The 18640-nt window shown below is 37.0% G+C and overlaps 3 protein-coding genes across 3 annotated transcripts; all 3 read left to right on the forward strand.

Annotated features, from left to right (window-relative positions):
• The first annotated feature begins 554 nt into the window (after positions 1-554).
• Positions 555-3650, forward strand: LOC101305898 (serine carboxypeptidase-like 18-like). Its single transcript, XM_004289722.1, has 14 exons — positions 555-718; positions 818-954; positions 1081-1157; positions 1244-1366; positions 1473-1575; positions 1672-1709; positions 1823-1924; positions 2254-2340; positions 2439-2594; positions 2690-2761; positions 2861-2979; positions 3069-3182; positions 3278-3332; positions 3418-3650. The coding sequence occupies exons 1-14, from the start codon at positions 570-572 to the stop codon at positions 3499-3501; spliced, it is 1416 nt and encodes a 471-aa protein (XP_004289770.1). The 5' UTR covers positions 555-569; the 3' UTR covers positions 3502-3650.
• A 497-nt stretch (positions 3651-4147) lies between these two features.
• On the forward strand, positions 4148-7200 carry LOC101306187 (serine carboxypeptidase-like 18-like). The gene is made up of 14 exons (XM_004289723.1): positions 4148-4336; positions 4458-4594; positions 4707-4783; positions 4868-4990; positions 5094-5196; positions 5294-5331; positions 5434-5535; positions 5814-5900; positions 5997-6152; positions 6245-6316; positions 6402-6520; positions 6617-6730; positions 6814-6868; positions 6994-7200. The coding sequence occupies exons 1-14, from the start codon at positions 4185-4187 to the stop codon at positions 7075-7077; spliced, it is 1419 nt and encodes a 472-aa protein (XP_004289771.1). The 5' UTR covers positions 4148-4184; the 3' UTR covers positions 7078-7200.
• An 878-nt stretch (positions 7201-8078) lies between these two features.
• Positions 8079-16177, forward strand: LOC101307458. Its single transcript, XM_004292063.1, has 29 exons — positions 8079-8383; positions 8494-8630; positions 8717-8793; positions 8889-9011; positions 9119-9221; positions 9323-9360; positions 9455-9556; positions 9682-9768; positions 9866-10018; positions 10103-10174; positions 10252-10370; positions 10454-10567; positions 10657-10711; positions 10814-10872; positions 10979-11061; positions 12678-12885; positions 12990-13135; positions 13379-13452; positions 13570-13692; positions 13791-13893; positions 14086-14123; positions 14212-14313; positions 14404-14490; positions 14582-14737; positions 14817-14888; positions 14973-15094; positions 15407-15520; positions 15734-15788; positions 15887-16177. The coding sequence occupies exons 1-29, from the start codon at positions 8232-8234 to the stop codon at positions 15968-15970; spliced, it is 2958 nt and encodes a 985-aa protein (XP_004292111.1). The 5' UTR covers positions 8079-8231; the 3' UTR covers positions 15971-16177.
• Positions 16178-18640: the final 2463 nt, after the last annotated feature.

Genomic DNA, 18640 nt, shown 5'->3' on the forward strand with positions numbered 1-18640 from the left:
CTAGTAGCAGCTAGAACAGAATCATTTACGAACTCATATGCTAATTTGTATGCACTTTTAATTGAGAAACTAATGCAGAAAGGTTTGATGCGATTCATTGTTAATAGATGTTGATCGATCTATATTGGAACGCCGTAACTTGATGGTCGGACTAACAATTTCCACGAGGAAAACGGCAAGTACTAGAAGTAGAAGAGATCGAATGTTTGTATATCAAGCCCTAGAGTTGAACGTACGTATGCATGCATGATTGTGCCTAAGATTTCTGACAAATAGTTTTGAATAGCAAGTGTGATTTTTTAGTAGTTGAATATGAAGTAGCAATGAATGGCTTACTAATGAAAATGAATTAAAAAATTCTCCCTTAGAAAAAGAACAAGAATGTTTAGGTAGCAGAGAGTATATTCGTCGCCATATTCATTATCAACAAGATTTCAAAGCTCCTATTTCCAGTCACAACAGCGGTTCTATAGGACTGTTACAACTTTCTTTGTCACTTAAAGAGCTCGGTTTCTTTAGATATATAACGTTCAAAACCTTGCTTGCATGTACCTTTACATTGTCTAAAAATGGCATTTGGTTCTTGCAACAAAACCCACTGGGTTTGTTTGCATTTGCTTCTTCTACTTGTTTTCTCTGCCAATGCAGCTTACTGCGGCACACTAGTCAAGTCTATTCCCGGGTTCGACGGTGAACTTCCTTTCAAGCTCTATACTGGGTATGTGTTACTTTTTACCTATGTTCTCCAATGGCTTGCGTTAATTTACCTCATTACTTGAGTTCTCATCGATCTTTCAATGACATTTACCTCTCTAAGGTATACGACTGTAAATGGCTCAGAGATGTTCTACTACTTCATCGAGTCAGAAGGAAACCCCAAAGAAGACCCTTTGTTGCTGTGGTACAGTGGAGGCCCTGGTTGTTCTGCTTTCAATGGTCTCATTTACGAAAACGGTACAGTCTTCCTCGTTCTTAAGAACCCTAATGGGAAATTAAATTTCATATAAAAATGGTAACTGAAATTGCTTATGAAGAACAAGCAATAGAAGAAGAATGACACCTAGGTTATATTTTCTATAGGTCCTTTGGCTTTCAACCTCACAGATTATGAAGGCGGTGTACCAAAGACATTTTACTACCCATACTCATGGTCAAGGGTTAGTATTTTTCCCAAATTCCTTAACGTTCTATTTTCTTAGTCTTAGTTTTGTCACACATTCCTGTTTTGTGACAATTCCCAAAGACTGCAAGCCTATTGTTTGTGGATGCACCTGTTGGCACTGGTTTCTCCTATGCAACTGATGCATCAGAATACGCTACTTCGGATACTAAATCAGCAGCACAGGTTTACGGGTTCTTAAGAACGGTAACGACTTATAAGCCAGAAAATAACACATTCAAGCTCCCATAAAGATTATGCAGACATGCATAGTCATTCCTCATCTGGTTGCTTAATTTGGGTTGTAATGCAGTGGTTGAATGAGCACCCACAATACCTCAAGGTTCAGTTGTTCGTTGGGGCTGATTCGTATGCAGGCGTATCTGCAACCATTGTTGTTCAACATATAATGGCTGGTAATAATGGACTACATGAAGCACTCTCCAAGTTTATGGAATTCCCTTAGAAAATGACTCATAAAACTTGGAATTAAAATGCCTAAAATGTTTCAGGTAATGATGCCGGATTTAAGCCTCGCCTGAATCTCAAGGTTAATTCACTGAAACAATTCATTGGAACATTGATGCATCATGTTTTTCTTCTCAACTTTTCGGTTAAGTTTTTTTTTTTTTTAAACTAATTTTTGTCTCAAATGTTGTTCAGGGCTATATCCTAGGGTGTCCAAAAACAGATGCAGATATCAATGAGAATTCCAAGTACAGCTATTCTCACCGGATGGGACTTATATCAGATGAACTCTATTATGTGAGAGACCTCATTCCATTTGCTACTTTAATGTTCTTGCATATTTGCTACCTTAACTAATGTGTTAGGCTAAATCTAATATATTGAACAATGAAACAGGGCACTCTGTTTCACCATGTCTATTCTTTATATCCGATTTACATGTGTCCCAGAGTTTTAATTTTCTTTTTTTAAAAAATAAAATAAAAAATTCAATTTATGGGTTTGGTGTATATCTTTGTAGAGCTTACTACAATCAACAGTTGTCAGTCACCCACACATAGTTGATAGTTGTTACGATAGATTTTCTAGTCACTAAACTCCGATTGATGGAGTTAAATATTTTGCAGTCGGCTAAAAACAGCTGTAATTCAGATTTCTATGGAGCATCTGTGGATGAACCAGAATGTTATGAGGATATGCAATTGATTGCAAGGGTGAGTGACACTTGATTCCTTTTATCATCTGTCATATAGGTTACCTAAAGACTTGTGGAAATTCAGCCCTATGATGAGTAATGTTCATTAACTTGCAGCAAATTAAAGACATAAACAAAAACCATATTCTGGAGCCAAAATGTACATGGGCTTCACCAGTACCTGATGGAGATTCAGCTCGTAGAACTATGCAGGAATACGAATACCCAGAGGACTTCCTCCGGTCACCTCTACAAAATCCTGAATTCTGTCATGTAAGTATTTCCCCTATCTATAATATCTGCTACATATATATGGACCTGAAAACTTGTACTAATTTTTGTTTTCACTACAAATTCCCTCATTGCAGAACTTTAACTATGCGCTATCCTACGTATGGGCGAACGATGATGATGTTCGAGCTGCACTGAATATCAGAAATGTATCACTTCTAAACCTGAGAAGTTTGATATGCTTAACATGGCTTTGGTTACTGAAAGTTTGTTTGTTTGTTTTTTTTTTTTTTGTTAAATATGAACAGGGAACAGTATTTGATTGGAAGAGATGCAATAAGAGCTTGGATTACACATATGATGTGTCCAGTGTCCTTGAATATCATCAAAATCTCAGTACCAAGGGCCTGCAAGTTCTGATATTCAAGTAAACTATCTATGCTAGCGTGCTCCTCATGATGTTTATATTATATGTTCTGTATTTTCTTAACTTGTAGATTACTTATTCTCCTGCAGTGGTGATCATGACCTGACAATTCCGAACACCGGCACTGAAGAGTGGATAAAAAAATTGGACTTGACTGTTGTTAATGACTGGAGACCATGGCTAGTTGATGGGCAGATTGCAGGGTGAGTTCATCTTCTTCCTCTTATTTTATTTTATTATTATTATTTTTTAATTTCAGTAATTTGCAACTTCTGTAATTGTTGTTAAATTTATGCAGATACACCATCAAGTACTCAGAAAATGGATACCGCTTGACATATGCAACCTTAAAGGTAACCTTGCTGCCCAAGTAATGGTAATATAACTTTTTGTTAAAATTTGATTTTATAATTTTTTTGTTTTCAATAAATTTTATAGGGGGCAGGTCACTCACCTCAAGAATACAAGCGTAGAGAAGGCTATGACATGTTTGATAGGTTCATCCATTACTATCCCATTTAGAAGAAGATGCAGGGAGCATCAATATGATCGAGGATGGTTTCTCTTTTTGGAAGAGGATAATTCATTTGTTATATATCAGTAATGTTATATATTGAAAAGGACATATATTATCGAATTTCTAATAAAACTTCAAGTCCTATATTTCATAGATATTGATTTTGTTCGAAGATATAAATGACCGGGTATATGCACTGCACACATGGTTCATGACCTACTACTATACCGATATTGTCGTGACTTAATTATTAGATTCCTAAAATCACCTATCAAATTTTGATTCCAACTCAAATGACTAACGTGAATCCGTGACATTTAATTGTAACGGACACTTATAAAGTTGTATTTTATTTTTCATATAATCTAAGTGCCGCAGTTGAAGAAAACTTGGGAAATTGCTTTGGAAATAAACAATTACAGTATGGAGATAGAACTCGTGCTCGATCTCCATGAATTACAAATCACTAGCATAACAGTCCAAGAAGCACATTTAAGTCATTTGAATAGTGTAGTTTAATTGACCGGGTGCTTCCCTAGGTCGATTTTCAACCGAACTTCAAAGCCCATTTCCAGTTACAACAAGAATTCCAGTCTACCACCTTTACCAATTTCCAGTCACTAAAACAATGCGGTTTCTTTAGATATATAACAACCAAAACTACGCAACTAGCTTTCATTGTCTACCAATGGCATTCAGTTCTAACAACAAAACCATGAACTGGGTTTGCTTGCATTTGCTTCTTTTACTGATCTTCTCGGCAAACGCAGTTCACTGTGGCACTCTGGTCAAAACTCTTCCGGGATTCGATGGTGAACTTCCTTTCAGTCTCTACACTGGGTATGTGTAACTTTTGCAATACGGGTTTCTTTTGGATTCATAAGATTAAGTTTCTTGAATTGCCTGCATTTTAGCTACTTACTTGTCTTTCTCATCTTGCAATTACATTTACCATTGTAAGGTATACCACTGTTAATGGATCAGAGATGTTTTACTACTTCATTGAGTCTGAAGGAGACCCCAAAATAGACCCTTTAGTGCTGTGGTACAGTGGAGGCCCTGGTTGTTCTGCTTTCAATGGCCTCATTTATGAAAATGGTAACTGTCTTTTTCACTCTAATGGACAATGTTCGCATATGAAAATGTAACTGCAATTGCTTAAGAAGAAAAAGAAGAAAAAAAATTGACCACTGGTTTATATTTTGTACAGGTCCTTTGGATTTCAATCTTACAGACTATGAAGGAGGTATACCGAAAACTTATTACTACCCATATTCATGGACAAGGGTCTGTATCTTCCCACATTCCTTAAGCTTCTGTATCTTGATCTTAGTTTTGGTACAAAATTGATATGTTCTGGTACTTTTCCAGACTTCAAGTATGTTGTTTGTGGATGCACCTGTTGGTACTGGTTTCTCCTACGCAACTGATGCATCTGAATATGCTACCTCCGATACGAAAACAGCAGCGCAGGTCTACCAATTCTTAAGAACGGTAATGCTTCATACACAAAAAGACCATACATCTGTGATCCTGAGATTGAAGAAGAATGCAGACAATGTGATTTGTCATGTGGTTTCTTTTGGTTGTAATGCAGTGGCTGGATGAGCACCCGCAATATTCCAAGCTACAATTATTTGTTGGGGCTGATTCGTATGCAGGAGTATCAGGAACCATTGTTGTTAAACATATAATAGATGGTACTAACTTGCTAAGCAATCAACATTCAGATCAAAGTAATCAAAACAGTTGATTGAGAATTTGAGATCTTAGATTTAAAGTGATTACATGTTTCAGGTAATGATGCCGGAGTATTACCACGCCTCAATCTCAAAGTAAAGTGACTACTATCTTTTGTTCGTTACTTTGACGCATGATGATTTTCTATTTTACGTGTTATGTTGAAATTAGAGTATTGTCCTTTGAATTGCTTTCAGGGCTATCTTTTGGGGTGTCCACGAACAGATGCAACCATCAATGAGAATTCAAAGTATATTTATGCTCACCGGATGGGACTTATATCAGATGAACTTTATAATGTGAGTCCTCATTCCATTATCTACCTAATGTTCTATCATATTAGGAAAATGTTTGGCTTTTGCTCTTGATTGATCTTCTCCATTTGAGATTCAATGTGAAACAGGGCACTCTGTTTCTCCTTGTTGATAATTGTCTATTCTATGTTCTGTGACTTCAATTTGTTACAAATCTAAGCCATTCTTTTTTATATGCGTTTGGAGAATATGTATTGTGGATCTTTGTCCAATTCAATTGAGATATTTTCTAGTAAATACATGACACATTATATAATTTGCAGTCAGCATTAGAAAGCTGTAATGCAAGTTTCTATGGAGTAACCACAGATCAAGCAGAATGCTATGAGGACCTTCAATTGATGGCAAGGGTGAGACATTTAAATTTAATTAATCACAAAAACTAAGTTATCCAAAAGTTACTTGGATATTCAGCACAAAGATGTTAAATTTCATGAACTTGGCAGCAAGTTAAAGACATAAACAAAAACAATATTCTGGAGCCAAAGTGCACATGGGCTTCGCCAATACCGGATGAAGAACCAGCTCGTAGATCTATGCAGGAAAACTTATACCCTGAAGACTACCTGAGGTCACCTCTAAAAAATCCCGAGTTCTGTCATGTAAGTTCTCCCCTCTATCTACAATTTCTACTATGTTTGTACCAATAATTTTTACTGATCTTTAATTCTACCGGAGACATTTCTCTTTGCAGACCTTCAGTTACTCTCTATCTTATGTATGGGCGAACAGTGATGGAGTTCGGGCAGCACTCAATATCAGAAATGTACCACTTCTAAACCTGAGATTATCTGATAGTTAACATGCCTTGGCTAACTTTCTCGCTGACAAATTTTTGCAAAAATGATCAGGGAACAGTATTTGATTGGAAGAGATGCAACAAGAGCTTGGATTACACATATGATGTGCCAAGTGTCCTAGAATATCATCAAAATCTCAGTACCAAGGGATTACAAGTATTGATATTCAAGTAATTACTTCTACTTTTTGTAAGCACATTGTTCTTTACGTATACAGTTTCTGTGCACTATCTTGCTAAACCGGTAGATCACTTCTTCTCCTGCAGTGGTGATCATGACCTTATCATTCCGAACACCGGCACAGAAGCGTGGATAAAGGAGTTGGGTTTGACTATTGTTAATGATTGGAGACCATGGCTAGTTGATGGTCAAATTGCTGGGTGAGTTTTTTCTTGCTGCCTTTTCTGTTTCTGTTCTTTGGTATCTCAGTAGCTTGCAACTTATGCTACATGTGTTTATGCAGGTACACCATCAAGTATTCAGAAAATGGGTACCGCTTGATATATGCAACCCTAAAGGTACTACCTAGCTTGGTACCCAAGTCATGACAAGTCACTTTTGGTGTTTTTAAGTTCTTGTTTTTTTTTTTTTTTGTAAAGGAAGTTCTTGTTTTGAAATATGTGTGTTTTCTTAAATTTTGTAGGGAGCAGGTCACTCCCCTCAAGAATACAAGCGTAGAGAAGCGTATAACATGTTCGATAGATTCATTCATTACTATCCCATATAGAACAAGGTGCAGACTTTATCAAAATGATCAAGGATATATACGGCCGGTTTCTCCCGATCAAGCCGGAAAATTCTCAAGTACGGTTCTATAGTAGTGATGGTAATAGAGATGGCATCATCGACTATGATCACAGCTCAAGTGCAGTTCATATAGTAGAGGCGGCAGTTAAAATATGGTTTGGGAAGAGCGGTTGTATCATTTTCATTCATTTGCCATATGTGTAATTTTGAAAATCGAATAATTATGTCTTTAAATTTTAAATAAAGTCGCAAAGGTTGTATATTTTATTTTTTTTTAAACTCTTGAGTGACCACTAATGGGATTAGCGTTTAGGGTTTAAGCTTATTTCATTTTGAAAAACAGAATATGAACTTTCTGTCACAAAAAAGTAAAATATAAACAAGTCTCAAATTACATACCAAATTTTAGTCCGGTTTGTTGGGGTATTTGGTGGATCGTGATAATATTATCAACTAAGTTATTATATTACTAACTTGTGCTAAAATTGCTATTTGACCCCAAGAAAACAACTAATACTAAAAAAATCTTGCAATCGGACTAAAATTTCAAAATATTCGCCACGGTGAAAAAAAGTTCAGATTTGTAAAATGAGGAGTTCTAAGGTGAATAACACAAATTTGAAGGGTCTAAAATTCAATGAGCCCATTAGAGACGGCAAGTCCTCTGAGTTGGCCGTCTTCCACATCTCTGTTACAGTTTGGTCCCGGCGGGGAAATATGGGTTTAATCCACGTGTCTTCACGTGCAGCTGCTGCCTTCTGGGTCCCGCGTAGTGGCAAATGGGTTTCCTTCTTCACAGTCGACCCATTTTGGGTCGGGGAACCAGTAGGAACCCATTTTGGGTATGAGTTTTGATTGTTGGAGATTGGGTTTTTATGGGTTTTGAGTATGGGTATGGGTATAGCAACCTTGTTGGAGATGCCCTTACTTTCTTCTGTAAACAATCAAAAAGAAATCTGTTCCATCTTTTTCTGGAAACTCGGGCTCGGTGTTCTTATCTCACTCGGGCGATGGGTCTTCAATCCATTAGTTTATTGGGGGTGAACATGTTGGTTGATCCACCTACCTCTCTCAACTTCTTTTTCTGCTCCATCATCTTCACTTCACTGGGAGCTACCTTTGCATTGTCTTGCCATGTCATTTGGTTCTGGCAACCACACCATGAGTTGGGTTTTATTGCATTTGCTTCTTGTGTTGGTTTTCTCAGCCAATGCAGTTCTTTGTGGCACACTGGTTAAGTCTATTCCGGGGTTCGATGGTGATCTTCCCTTTAAGCTCTATACTGGGTATGTGTATTTTCACAAGTTTAATTCTTGGTTGTAAGTAAGGGATGGACCATCAGCTAAAGGTTCCTGTTTTTTTGGTTCTTTATGATTTTGTAATGTTTCTTATTAAGGTATGTGAGTGTGGGTAAATCAGAGATGTTTTACTACTTCATTGAGTCAGAAGGAAACCCCACAGAAGACCCTTTGTTGCTGTGGTATAGTGGAGGCCCTGGTTGTTCTGTTTTCAATGGTCTCATCTATGAAAATGGTACCATCATATTGTATAGTTTGAATGACTAAATGCACATATATTTGAAATTTGGAAATTGAGTGATCCTAGTGTGTATTTTGTAGGTCCTCTGGCTTTCAATTATACAGCTTATGAAGGAGGGTTACCATCCACATATTACTACCCATACTCATGGACAAGAGTTAGTACCACACCCTACATTCCTATTTGTTTGTGGTTTTGAATTCGATTCGATTGTCTGGGTGTTGTGATTTTATAATTGTGACATTTCTCCAGACTGCAAGTGTATTGTTTGTGGATGCACCTGTTGGCACTGGTTTCTCCTATGCAACTAGTGCGGATGAATACCCTTTGTCAGATTTAAAAGCAGCAGCTCAGGTTACTGGATTTTTAAGAAAGGTAAATGTTAGGACACGAAAACATTACTATTACTCAGATACCAACCAAGTCTTTAGGTTTGACTTTGTTTTACCATTAACATGTGGTTTCTTTTGGTTGTAATGCAGTGGTTGGAAGAGCACCCACACTTCCTCAAACTAGAGCTATTTATTGGGGCTGATTCATATTCAGGCCTAACCGGGACCATTGCTGTCAAGTACATAATAGATGGTATTGATTGACAGAATGATTAACATTTAGATGAAATTTATCAAGCATTATGTATTATGAAAATGACTAATAAAGCTTGAATAAAATGTGATATGTTTCAGACAATGATGCTGGAGTACTGCCACGACTCAACCTCAAGGTAAAGTGACTAAAATCCTTCTTTTAGAACATTGATGCACATTAGTTCTTTCTATAATGTTGTATCTTGAAAGTGTCCTCTAAATTGGATTTAGGGCTATGTTCTAGGGTGTCCACTAACTGATCAAACTCTCAATGGGAATTCAAAGTACGTTTTTTCTCATCGGATGGGGCTTGTATCAGATGAACTCTATGAGGTACTTTTTCTACTTCATGTTTAAGAATATTTTGCCTTAATAAGATAACAAAGGTTCATTCACTTTGCGGAGACTCTGCTGTTTAATGGAAAATACCAATTGATGGTGTTTCCTGCTTTTTCCAGGCAGCTAAAGAAAGCTGCAATTCAAGTTTCTATGGTGTTACCACGTCAGATCCAGAATGCTATGAGGACATTCAATTGATGGCAAACGTGAGACATCCAATTCCTCTTTCAATCACCTATATCATCTAATGTACCTAAAGACTTTTAGGAAAGAAAACTAAAGAGTAGTTTCATGAACTTGCAGCAAATTAAAGACATAAACAAACTCTGCATTGTAGAGCCAAAATGCACGTGGGCTTCCCCAGATCAAGATGGAGAAACAGCTCGTAGATATTTACATGAAAATCCCAAAGAATTCATCCGGACACTTCCAAAAGATCCTGAATACTATTGTCGAGTAAATATAATTTCCCCTTTTACCTACACTTTACATTTGAAACTAAATGTGCCTAAATTTTATTTTTCACTGTCACTCTTGCAGAACTTCAATTATATGCTAGCTTATGTATGGGCAAACGATGATGGTGTACGAAAGGCACTTAACGTCAGAGAGGTACATAAAGTAAAGTGAGTACACTGAATATATAGCATGCCTTTGTTCTTCTGATATATATTTGTAATGTTGATCAGGGATCATTACTAGATTGGAAGAGATGCAATAAAAGTTTGTCATACACAAAAGATGTGGAAAGTGTCATTGAGTATCACAAATATCTCAGTACCAAGGGATTACAAGTTCTGATATTCAAGTAATTTCTTACAACATTTTCTATAATAAATTATTTCTTATATATTAGAACTTGTATGAACTTGGATAATTTCTCTGCTGCAGTGGTGATCATGACCTTACAGTCCCAAACACCGCTACAGAACAGTGGATAAGAGATTTGGATTTGCCTGTTGTCAATGATTGGAGACCGTGGCTAGTTGATGGTCAGATTGCTGGGTGCGTCTTATTATTTTTTATTTTTATTTTTTAACAGCCATGTTATAGCCTGGAACATTTATAAGCTGATGCTATATGTGTTCATACAGATACACCATCAAGTATTCAAGTAATGGATACCGTTTGACTTATGCAACTGTAAAGGTACCTTGCTGTCTAAGTCATGACAACAGAAAGTCAGAAACAATAATAAAAATTACTATGATGGGAATGCTCTTATATTTTTGTTTTTATGAAATTCTGCAGGGAGCTGGACACTCGGCTCCAGAATACAAGCGTAGGGAATGTTATATCATGTTTGATAGGTTCATCCATTACTATCCCCTCTGAAAAAGATATAGCTGAGCATCAAAGATGATTAAGGACGGAATTACCCTCTGATAACATTCTCTATATGTCCTGTTTGTGTAGCTTTAATAAACAAAGATACATTTGGGTTGTATTGCTTTGTGAAACACCTAATAAAGTTGTAGGGCTAGCGGATGAAGTCGAATGTAGTCGAGTTCGATATAGTGAAGTTTGATGAATGGCTAATTGGCCAGTAAATGTATGTAATTGGATTATTGCTACTTATTTTTATAGTTGGATGAATATCCTATGCAATTGTAGTTTGTCATTAACTTTTCGGTACATTTTTTTGTCTCGGTCTTATTTGGTCGAGTTCTCACTTGACTTCCGTTGTTCAAGGTGTTTTACTCCAGTGTAAATGTTGGTTGGAAATGGTTTTCCTGGCTGGTCTAGATCTATCAGAGTTCACGAGCTCAAACTTTCGGTTATTTGTGTTGTAAGTAGTTGATTGCTGGTTTCGTAAATGGTTGATGGCTGAAATTACTTAAATGATGGCTCTTTCTTTCTCGTCCTTGATCAATGGATCCGTGTGTAGTTTCAGCCACACTAACACAATTGACGTTTGCACTAAATGGTTATGCTTTCTCTCTGTCAGTTGTGAATTTAAACAATTTCCCGTTTGGTAAATATTACTTTTAGAAATGCTGTCAAGACATAGAATATTATTTGACTGTGTTTTTACTCATCACAGCAGCTCCTCAAAGCAATCTCGAGGTTGCTTCTAAAAACTGCTGGTGCTGGTAGTGACCTGTAATCTTTAAAAGAAAAGTTTGTTTTGTTTAGATTTATCAAATCACTATGAAATATGAAATCTAAAAGTGCAAGTAAAAACTGATTTAAAAAATAAAAAACGAAGCTATCCTAAACGGAACCTAAGACAAGACTAGAAACCGGCTGCGGTGTTTTTCTTGGTTGGTACCGCTCGACGATGCTTTGCATATGCACATCGTCCTAGCGGTCGTGTTTCTCTTCTATTGGCCGGCTGGGGTGGTTCTTTGCTCCATGGTGATCACATATACTCTCATGAATATGGACTTACGACTTGGGTTGTTTTTCCTCGTGGCTTTCGGTGACCCGATCGAAAGGACGCATTTTGTTATTCACATCTTACATAACTAACAAGATAAGAAAAGGATTATTTGCAAGTCCTTGGCACCCCCAAGAGTTTGACTAAGGCAACAAACCACCATGGCGGGAAGGTAAGACTTACTGCTGCAAGTCAGATTTGAGATTTTAGAAGTTGAGAACCGCCGGCTTCCCACGCAGCAATTCTAATTTGGTTTGGCATAAAGACGAAATGGATTTCCATATCTTATTAGGGACCCCATGAGCTTCAGCTAGACCAGAACATCTTCAAGGAACAAGAATGGTAGAACACACGAGTTCAGATTATAGTTTGAAAGTTGGCTAACACAGCATAGCTCTTCAAAACGTACGGTTATACCAGTATATACCAAATATGCTTATATCTGAATTAATGAAAACCAATGAAGGGCCATAAAATAGAAACACTTGCATTGTTCATGTTCTACTTCTTCTTCTTCCCCTAAAAAGAGAGAGAATACTTGTTGGGGCACCAAATCTATTAGAACCAGTTTAGTGCTTTGAAAGTTAAGTACCAGGTGAAAAGGAGGCTGACCAGAGTTGATGATGAGTTAAAACAAACCTTGCACCTAAATCCTCATTGATCAATAAGTCTCTCCACGTGCGTAATTTGCATGTTCCCATCACTTTATCTGCATTGTTTAAAAATGTAGCTGAGACGATGTAACAAACATATATATTGAATCTTCCAATCTTGCTCTTTGTTGGGTTTGTGGTGCAGTTGTGGACAATCGAAGTATGGCACCACTCACTGTGTGTTTGAGTGTGCTTCTCTTATTGTCATTGTCCGGCATTGCCACTTCTCGGACAATCGTTGAGACTCTACCTGGGTGGAATGGGACACTTCCCTTCAAACTTGAAACTGGGTGAGTATAGGATACTCACACTTCTATATATGTGCCCGCGTTGGCTTCTTGATTATATGCATTTTACTAATAGTGGGAACTTGTTGGGGTTTGGATGAATCCAGTTACATTTCTGTGGATGATTTGGATGAGGTGAACCTATTCTATTACTTCGTCGAGTCGGATAGGAACCCAATTGAAGATCCTCTTGTGCTTTGGCTAACTGGAGGCCCTGGATGTTCCGGGTTTTCTGCTTTTGCTTACGAAATTGGTAAGCCATGAACTCTGTTCTTCATGAAGATGACATAGAGATTCAACAAAGATTGCTTCTATTCACACCCATAAATATTATTAACACACCCAATTACTCTCCTCAAGTTACTAATCACATTGAACTAAATCACAACAGTTTGCAAGAGTCTTGATCTGTTTTGTGCAGTTCATAACTTCATGATCAGTGGACTTAACAAGTACACATAAGTTTTAGTTAGACTTATAAACCCTCTCTGTGCAGGTCCATTTACTTTTGATCTACATTACAATGGAAGCATACCCACTATAGTTATGAATCCTTATTCATGGACCAAGGTGCAAACTTTTAGATTTCAATCCACGTTGTGCTTATAAAAAAAGTTATGCATTTGGGGTTCAATTATGTTTTGGGTTTCGCTAATCGCATTAATTCAAATCCTTATGATCTTGCAGGTGGCCAACATAATCTTTATAGATGCACCAGTTGGTGCTGGGTTTTCATACTCTACAAGCTCAGAAGGGTGGTACACTTCTGATACAAAACAAGCTGCACAGACCTATACTTTCCTAAGAAAGGTAAGAGGAGAATTGCAAACACTTCCATTTGTGCTTTAAATTTCATGTATCTAAAACCTTGCAGTTTCTCTTACTCATTTCTATGATCTGTGATACAGTGGCTATACACACACCCAGAGTATCAGGGAAATCAACTGTACGTTGGTGGTGACTCATATTCAGGCCTCATTGTTCCCATTCTTCTTAAGAACATATTAGAAGGTAAGTCTCTTCATAGTTCATACTCAATGCAGAAATAGTGGCATCAATAATCCACACACGCCCGCTTGAAATCCGAACATCGCCTATAGTGAATCATGCACTACTCAAGAGCTCAGAATCGGCAACATGCATGAACAACATTATTGAAATTCTCTTAATTTAACTTTTTAAGCTTTGGATACTGCATTGCAGGTTTAGAGGCTGGGTTAAGGCCAAGAATGCAACTCCAAGTAATGCACCATCTAATAATATTACTCATTTTACTTTTCCCCTAATTTGTTTGTTTGGCAATGTATAATGTGTTTTAGCTTGAAACAGGGATACTTGCTTGGAAACCCAGTTTCAGATAATTTCATTGATGTAAATATGAGAATCCCATATGTTCACCGAGTTTCACTCATTTCAGATGAAATCTATCAGGTAAATAATAATGTTTTACTGCTCTTTTCATCATAACATACATACTTGCATTACTTTGACAAAGTTTTAAGAATTCTATTCACTTGGCAGGCTGCCAAATCTAATTGCAGTGAGGACTATGTCAATTACGAACTCAACAATACACTTTGTGTTACTGCTCTTCAGAAAATTAAAGATGTGAGTATCATTACTACTATTTGTTTTGATGATGAAAACTTTCCTAATCATGTAGTCTGAAACTGAAAGTTCATTCCATTTTAATTTGCAGTGTCTTCTACAAATAAATCTTGCACAAATTTTGGAACCCCAATGTGCTTTTGCATCTGGTAAAACAACTGAGTTGGAATTTGATCTTAGAGCTAGAGAAGCAAGTACTATGGATTACCTCCTTTCCGAGTCTAAGCTACCCGAATTGCACTGCCGGGTAATAACCATTCCTCTGTTTCTCACATGACTCTACTACATGATATGTTTAGTCTAAGACAAGTTTAACTTGTTTCCAGGGATACACATATGTTCTTGCCTACAGGTGGATGAACGATGAAACAGTTCGGGCAGCTCTAGGTGTTCGAAATGTATGTAACTTGTAAATTTGCAATGCTCATTAACCATTATACATCAGCAGCAAAATAATTCTAGGCATACACTTGATGTTGCAGGGAACTGTAGAGAACTGGGTACGATGCCCCAAGGCCTTGACATACTACACGGAAGAAATCACAAGCTCTCTTGCGTATCAGAAAAATCTATCGGAAACTGGTCTTCGAGCTTTGATATACAGGTGATCTTCCCTACGTTATCTATTTCCTCCAACTCAATAACTTGTTTTCACTTTTCAGTGTAAGCATATACCAATTGTCCTCATATAAATGTGATCTCTGTATCATGCATATGATGTTTGAATATCATATACTAGATCCTACTTTGCAACTTAGTAAGCTAGCCAATGTTCCAATTATTACAGTTGGAACCAATATTTGGGGAACCATTTGTTGCATTAATCCACAAAATGGACAGAAAAGCTAACTGAAAATTCCTACATATTTTTGGTCTTATCTCTGATATTCACTATATGCTACATTTTGCCTTGCAGCGGTGATCATGACATATCAGTTCCCTGGATTGCTACACAATACTGGATCAAAGCTCTTGATGTAGCTGTTTTTGATGAATGGCGACCGTGGTATGTCAATGGTCAAATTGCAGGGTAAGTTCTAACCTCACCAGGAAATATTTCTTGCATATCTTTCACAAATTATGGCATGTAATAACCAGAAGTTAAGATGCGTACGTGTACCATTGAGCACCAATACTGATCTTGATACAGCAGATCGAACATTATATCTTTCTGGCAATGCAAGAATGAACTGTGCATATGAAAAATGTTCAATTGCTTGAAACTTTCTTACTTCTTCTGCAGATACCAAGTGAAGTTCATGAATGACAACTTCAGGTTGACCTACGTGACTGTAAAGGCAAGAACACAAAGAATCTCTCATCTGTGTTTCCTAAATTCATAATGTACTCAAACTAGTACCAAGTATGATATTTTTCTTCTGATGATTCAATGCAGGGTGCTGGTCACACTGCTCCAGAGTACAAACACAAGGAAACGCTTGCCATGTTTGACAGATTTTTAGCTCGTTACCCGATCTAGTTGATCATATTGTCATAAATCCATGATCACTCGGTATCTACTCTGAATAATTTGTTCTAGTTTCATTTTGTGTAGTAAGAGCATTGATTTTTTTCTTCTTCTCTTGTATTGTAATAAATCTCAGTGTCCTACTTCATCATAAGTGTACTCGGTACAAAGACCATACAAATTTTGTGAGAAATATAATGTAAATTAGTATTATACACATTACATATGCTTCCACAGCTAAACGCCTAAACTGTGTAGGATTTGTAGCAACATTTATTGGTTTGGACCCCTTGCTGCTGGTTTTGGGCTTAGATCTTTGTACTTGGGCCTTCAAATATTGCTTGACTGAAAAAGAAAAAAAGGTGAATTGGTTATGGTAGAGGTTTCAGCCGATAACTGCACCGCCATATATGATGCCCACCCTTAAGAGCAAATGCAGCGTTGGGATGGGCAATTGCGATTTGTCAATTAAATTGGTACCACTAATTTATTATTTATCTAAAATTGGTAATTGTGATTATCATTTAAATTGGTATCGTTAATTTATTATTCATCTAAAATTGACAATTGTCCCGGCGTCGAAAAAATGCTGAAATAAGTAAATAAGTCGTCCAATTGCATCATGGGTCCATGTGGTCTAATCATTGATCAGAACCTCAATATAGTACAGATTTACGGGCAAATACGTACATATTCTAAAATTTTATAAAGATTTACATAGCCAAATATCTTGGGAATTCATCTTATTAAGAGTGGTGATCATGCATGACATGCTTATTACACATGTGGGTACGTACTACTGCATTGATAGAATTAATTAAGGGAAAATACTCATTTAATACTAATTGTAACCCTTCATTGCCCATTCCAATGGCAATCTTTTATATGAGCCCATTTGAATGAAAGTAAATTTTTTTTTTGCCCAAATAGCCAAATCTTTACTAAGTCTTAACAAATTATATTATTTTAAGACTATTTTACCCCCACCTCTTCAACATGAAAAGACTTGGCCAGAACCTCGGACTCCAGTCACCGGCCTCCAGACTTTGATCACCGGTCGCGGAACTCCAGTCACCGGAATTTCCTCGATCGCCGGACTCCGGTCACCGGAATTTCCTCACTAACTAGTTACTGACCCCCAATAACCAATTATTGACCCCTAGTAACTAGTTACTGACTAGTTATTGACACCTAGTAACCGGTTACTGACCCCTAATAATCGTGTTACTAACCCCCAATAATCGGTTAATGACCCCTAATAATCGTGTTACTAACCACTACCAGAAGAAAGGCTTTAGCCGACGAAAATAAAAAAACCAGGGCGATGAATTATCGTTAGCCGACGAAATTTTCCTTCGTCGGCTAATTTAAATTTTCGTCGGCTGAAGAAATTTTTTCGTCGGCTATACTATACTTTAGCCGATGAAATTTTTTTTCGTCGGCCAAAGTTTTCCTTCGTTGGCCAAAAGAAAAACAATAAAATATCGTCGGCTATTATCGAAAAAAGTCGTCGGCTAAAAGAAAAACAATAAAATGTTGTATAACTTACTTAGTAGGTTTTAAACAAATACACAACTTTGTGAACCAACTCTACATAGAAGCAAAATTAACAAAAGTCTCGTAAAATAAGATGTGTTCAAAACGGTGAAATAAGGCTATGGTTTAAAAATCCAATAAATCGGGTAACGTCTCTGATGTAGAACAGTGGAAACCCGGTATGTTGTAGATTTGGCATTCGGTGTCCAGTTGACTATTGTGATACCTTTCCGGAAGCGTAACGGCCCTACGAGTCAAACTCGTTGCTTTGCTATGATATATGGGCCTTTTTGGCCATCCGAGTCCGTTTAGGGCTTCAAAATGTAATTTTCTTATTTCCGATTAGAGTTGACTGTTTCGATCGAGCCCTTAACTTTGTCGAATCCAGTTGAATTTTTTACCATAGACATCTTTTGTCATAATGATCATATCTGACGGTCGAATTTTGGTCTGTGAATTTTAGTCATCGGAATCACGTGTCTACTAATGTTGTATAACTTGTTTAGTATGTTATACAACATATGAAGCAAAATTATCAAAAATCTTGTGAAATAAGATGTGTTCAGAATGATGAAATACGTCTATGGTTCAAAAATCATGTAAACTGGGTAACGTCTCAGTGCCGATAGTAGCGGTCAACCCTATTTACCGTTATTATTCCCTATGGGGAGCCCTATCGTCGAAAGGTAAATGTCTCAAAATTTTTATATGGGCAGTTGCGTCTCATCTACGTGAGAGTTTTTCATGTGGAAGGTTTGACCAAACTATGTAATATAGAGGGAAATATGAGCGTTTTCGTGTGATAAGTGACGATGGATTAGGGTTGACCGTTTCGATTGAGCCCTTAACGTTGTCGGATCCAGTTGAATTTTTTACCACAGACATCTTTCGTCATAATGATCATATCTGACGATCGAATTTTGGTTTGTGAATTTTAGTCATCGGAATCACAATATGTCTACAAATGTTGTATAACTTGTTTAGTAGGTTATACAACTTTGTGAACCAACTCTACATAGGAAGCAAAATTATCAAAAATATCGTGAAATAAGATGTGTTCAGAATGGTGAAATACGGCTATGGTTCAAAAATCACGTAAATCGGGTAACGTCTCGGTGCCGATAGTAGAGGTCAACCCTATTTACC

The sequence above is a fragment of the Fragaria vesca genome, linkage group LG2 (assembly GCF_000184155.1).
Source record: "Fragaria vesca subsp. vesca linkage group LG2, FraVesHawaii_1.0, whole genome shotgun sequence".
NCBI lineage: Eukaryota > Viridiplantae > Streptophyta > Magnoliopsida > Rosales > Rosaceae > Fragaria > Fragaria vesca.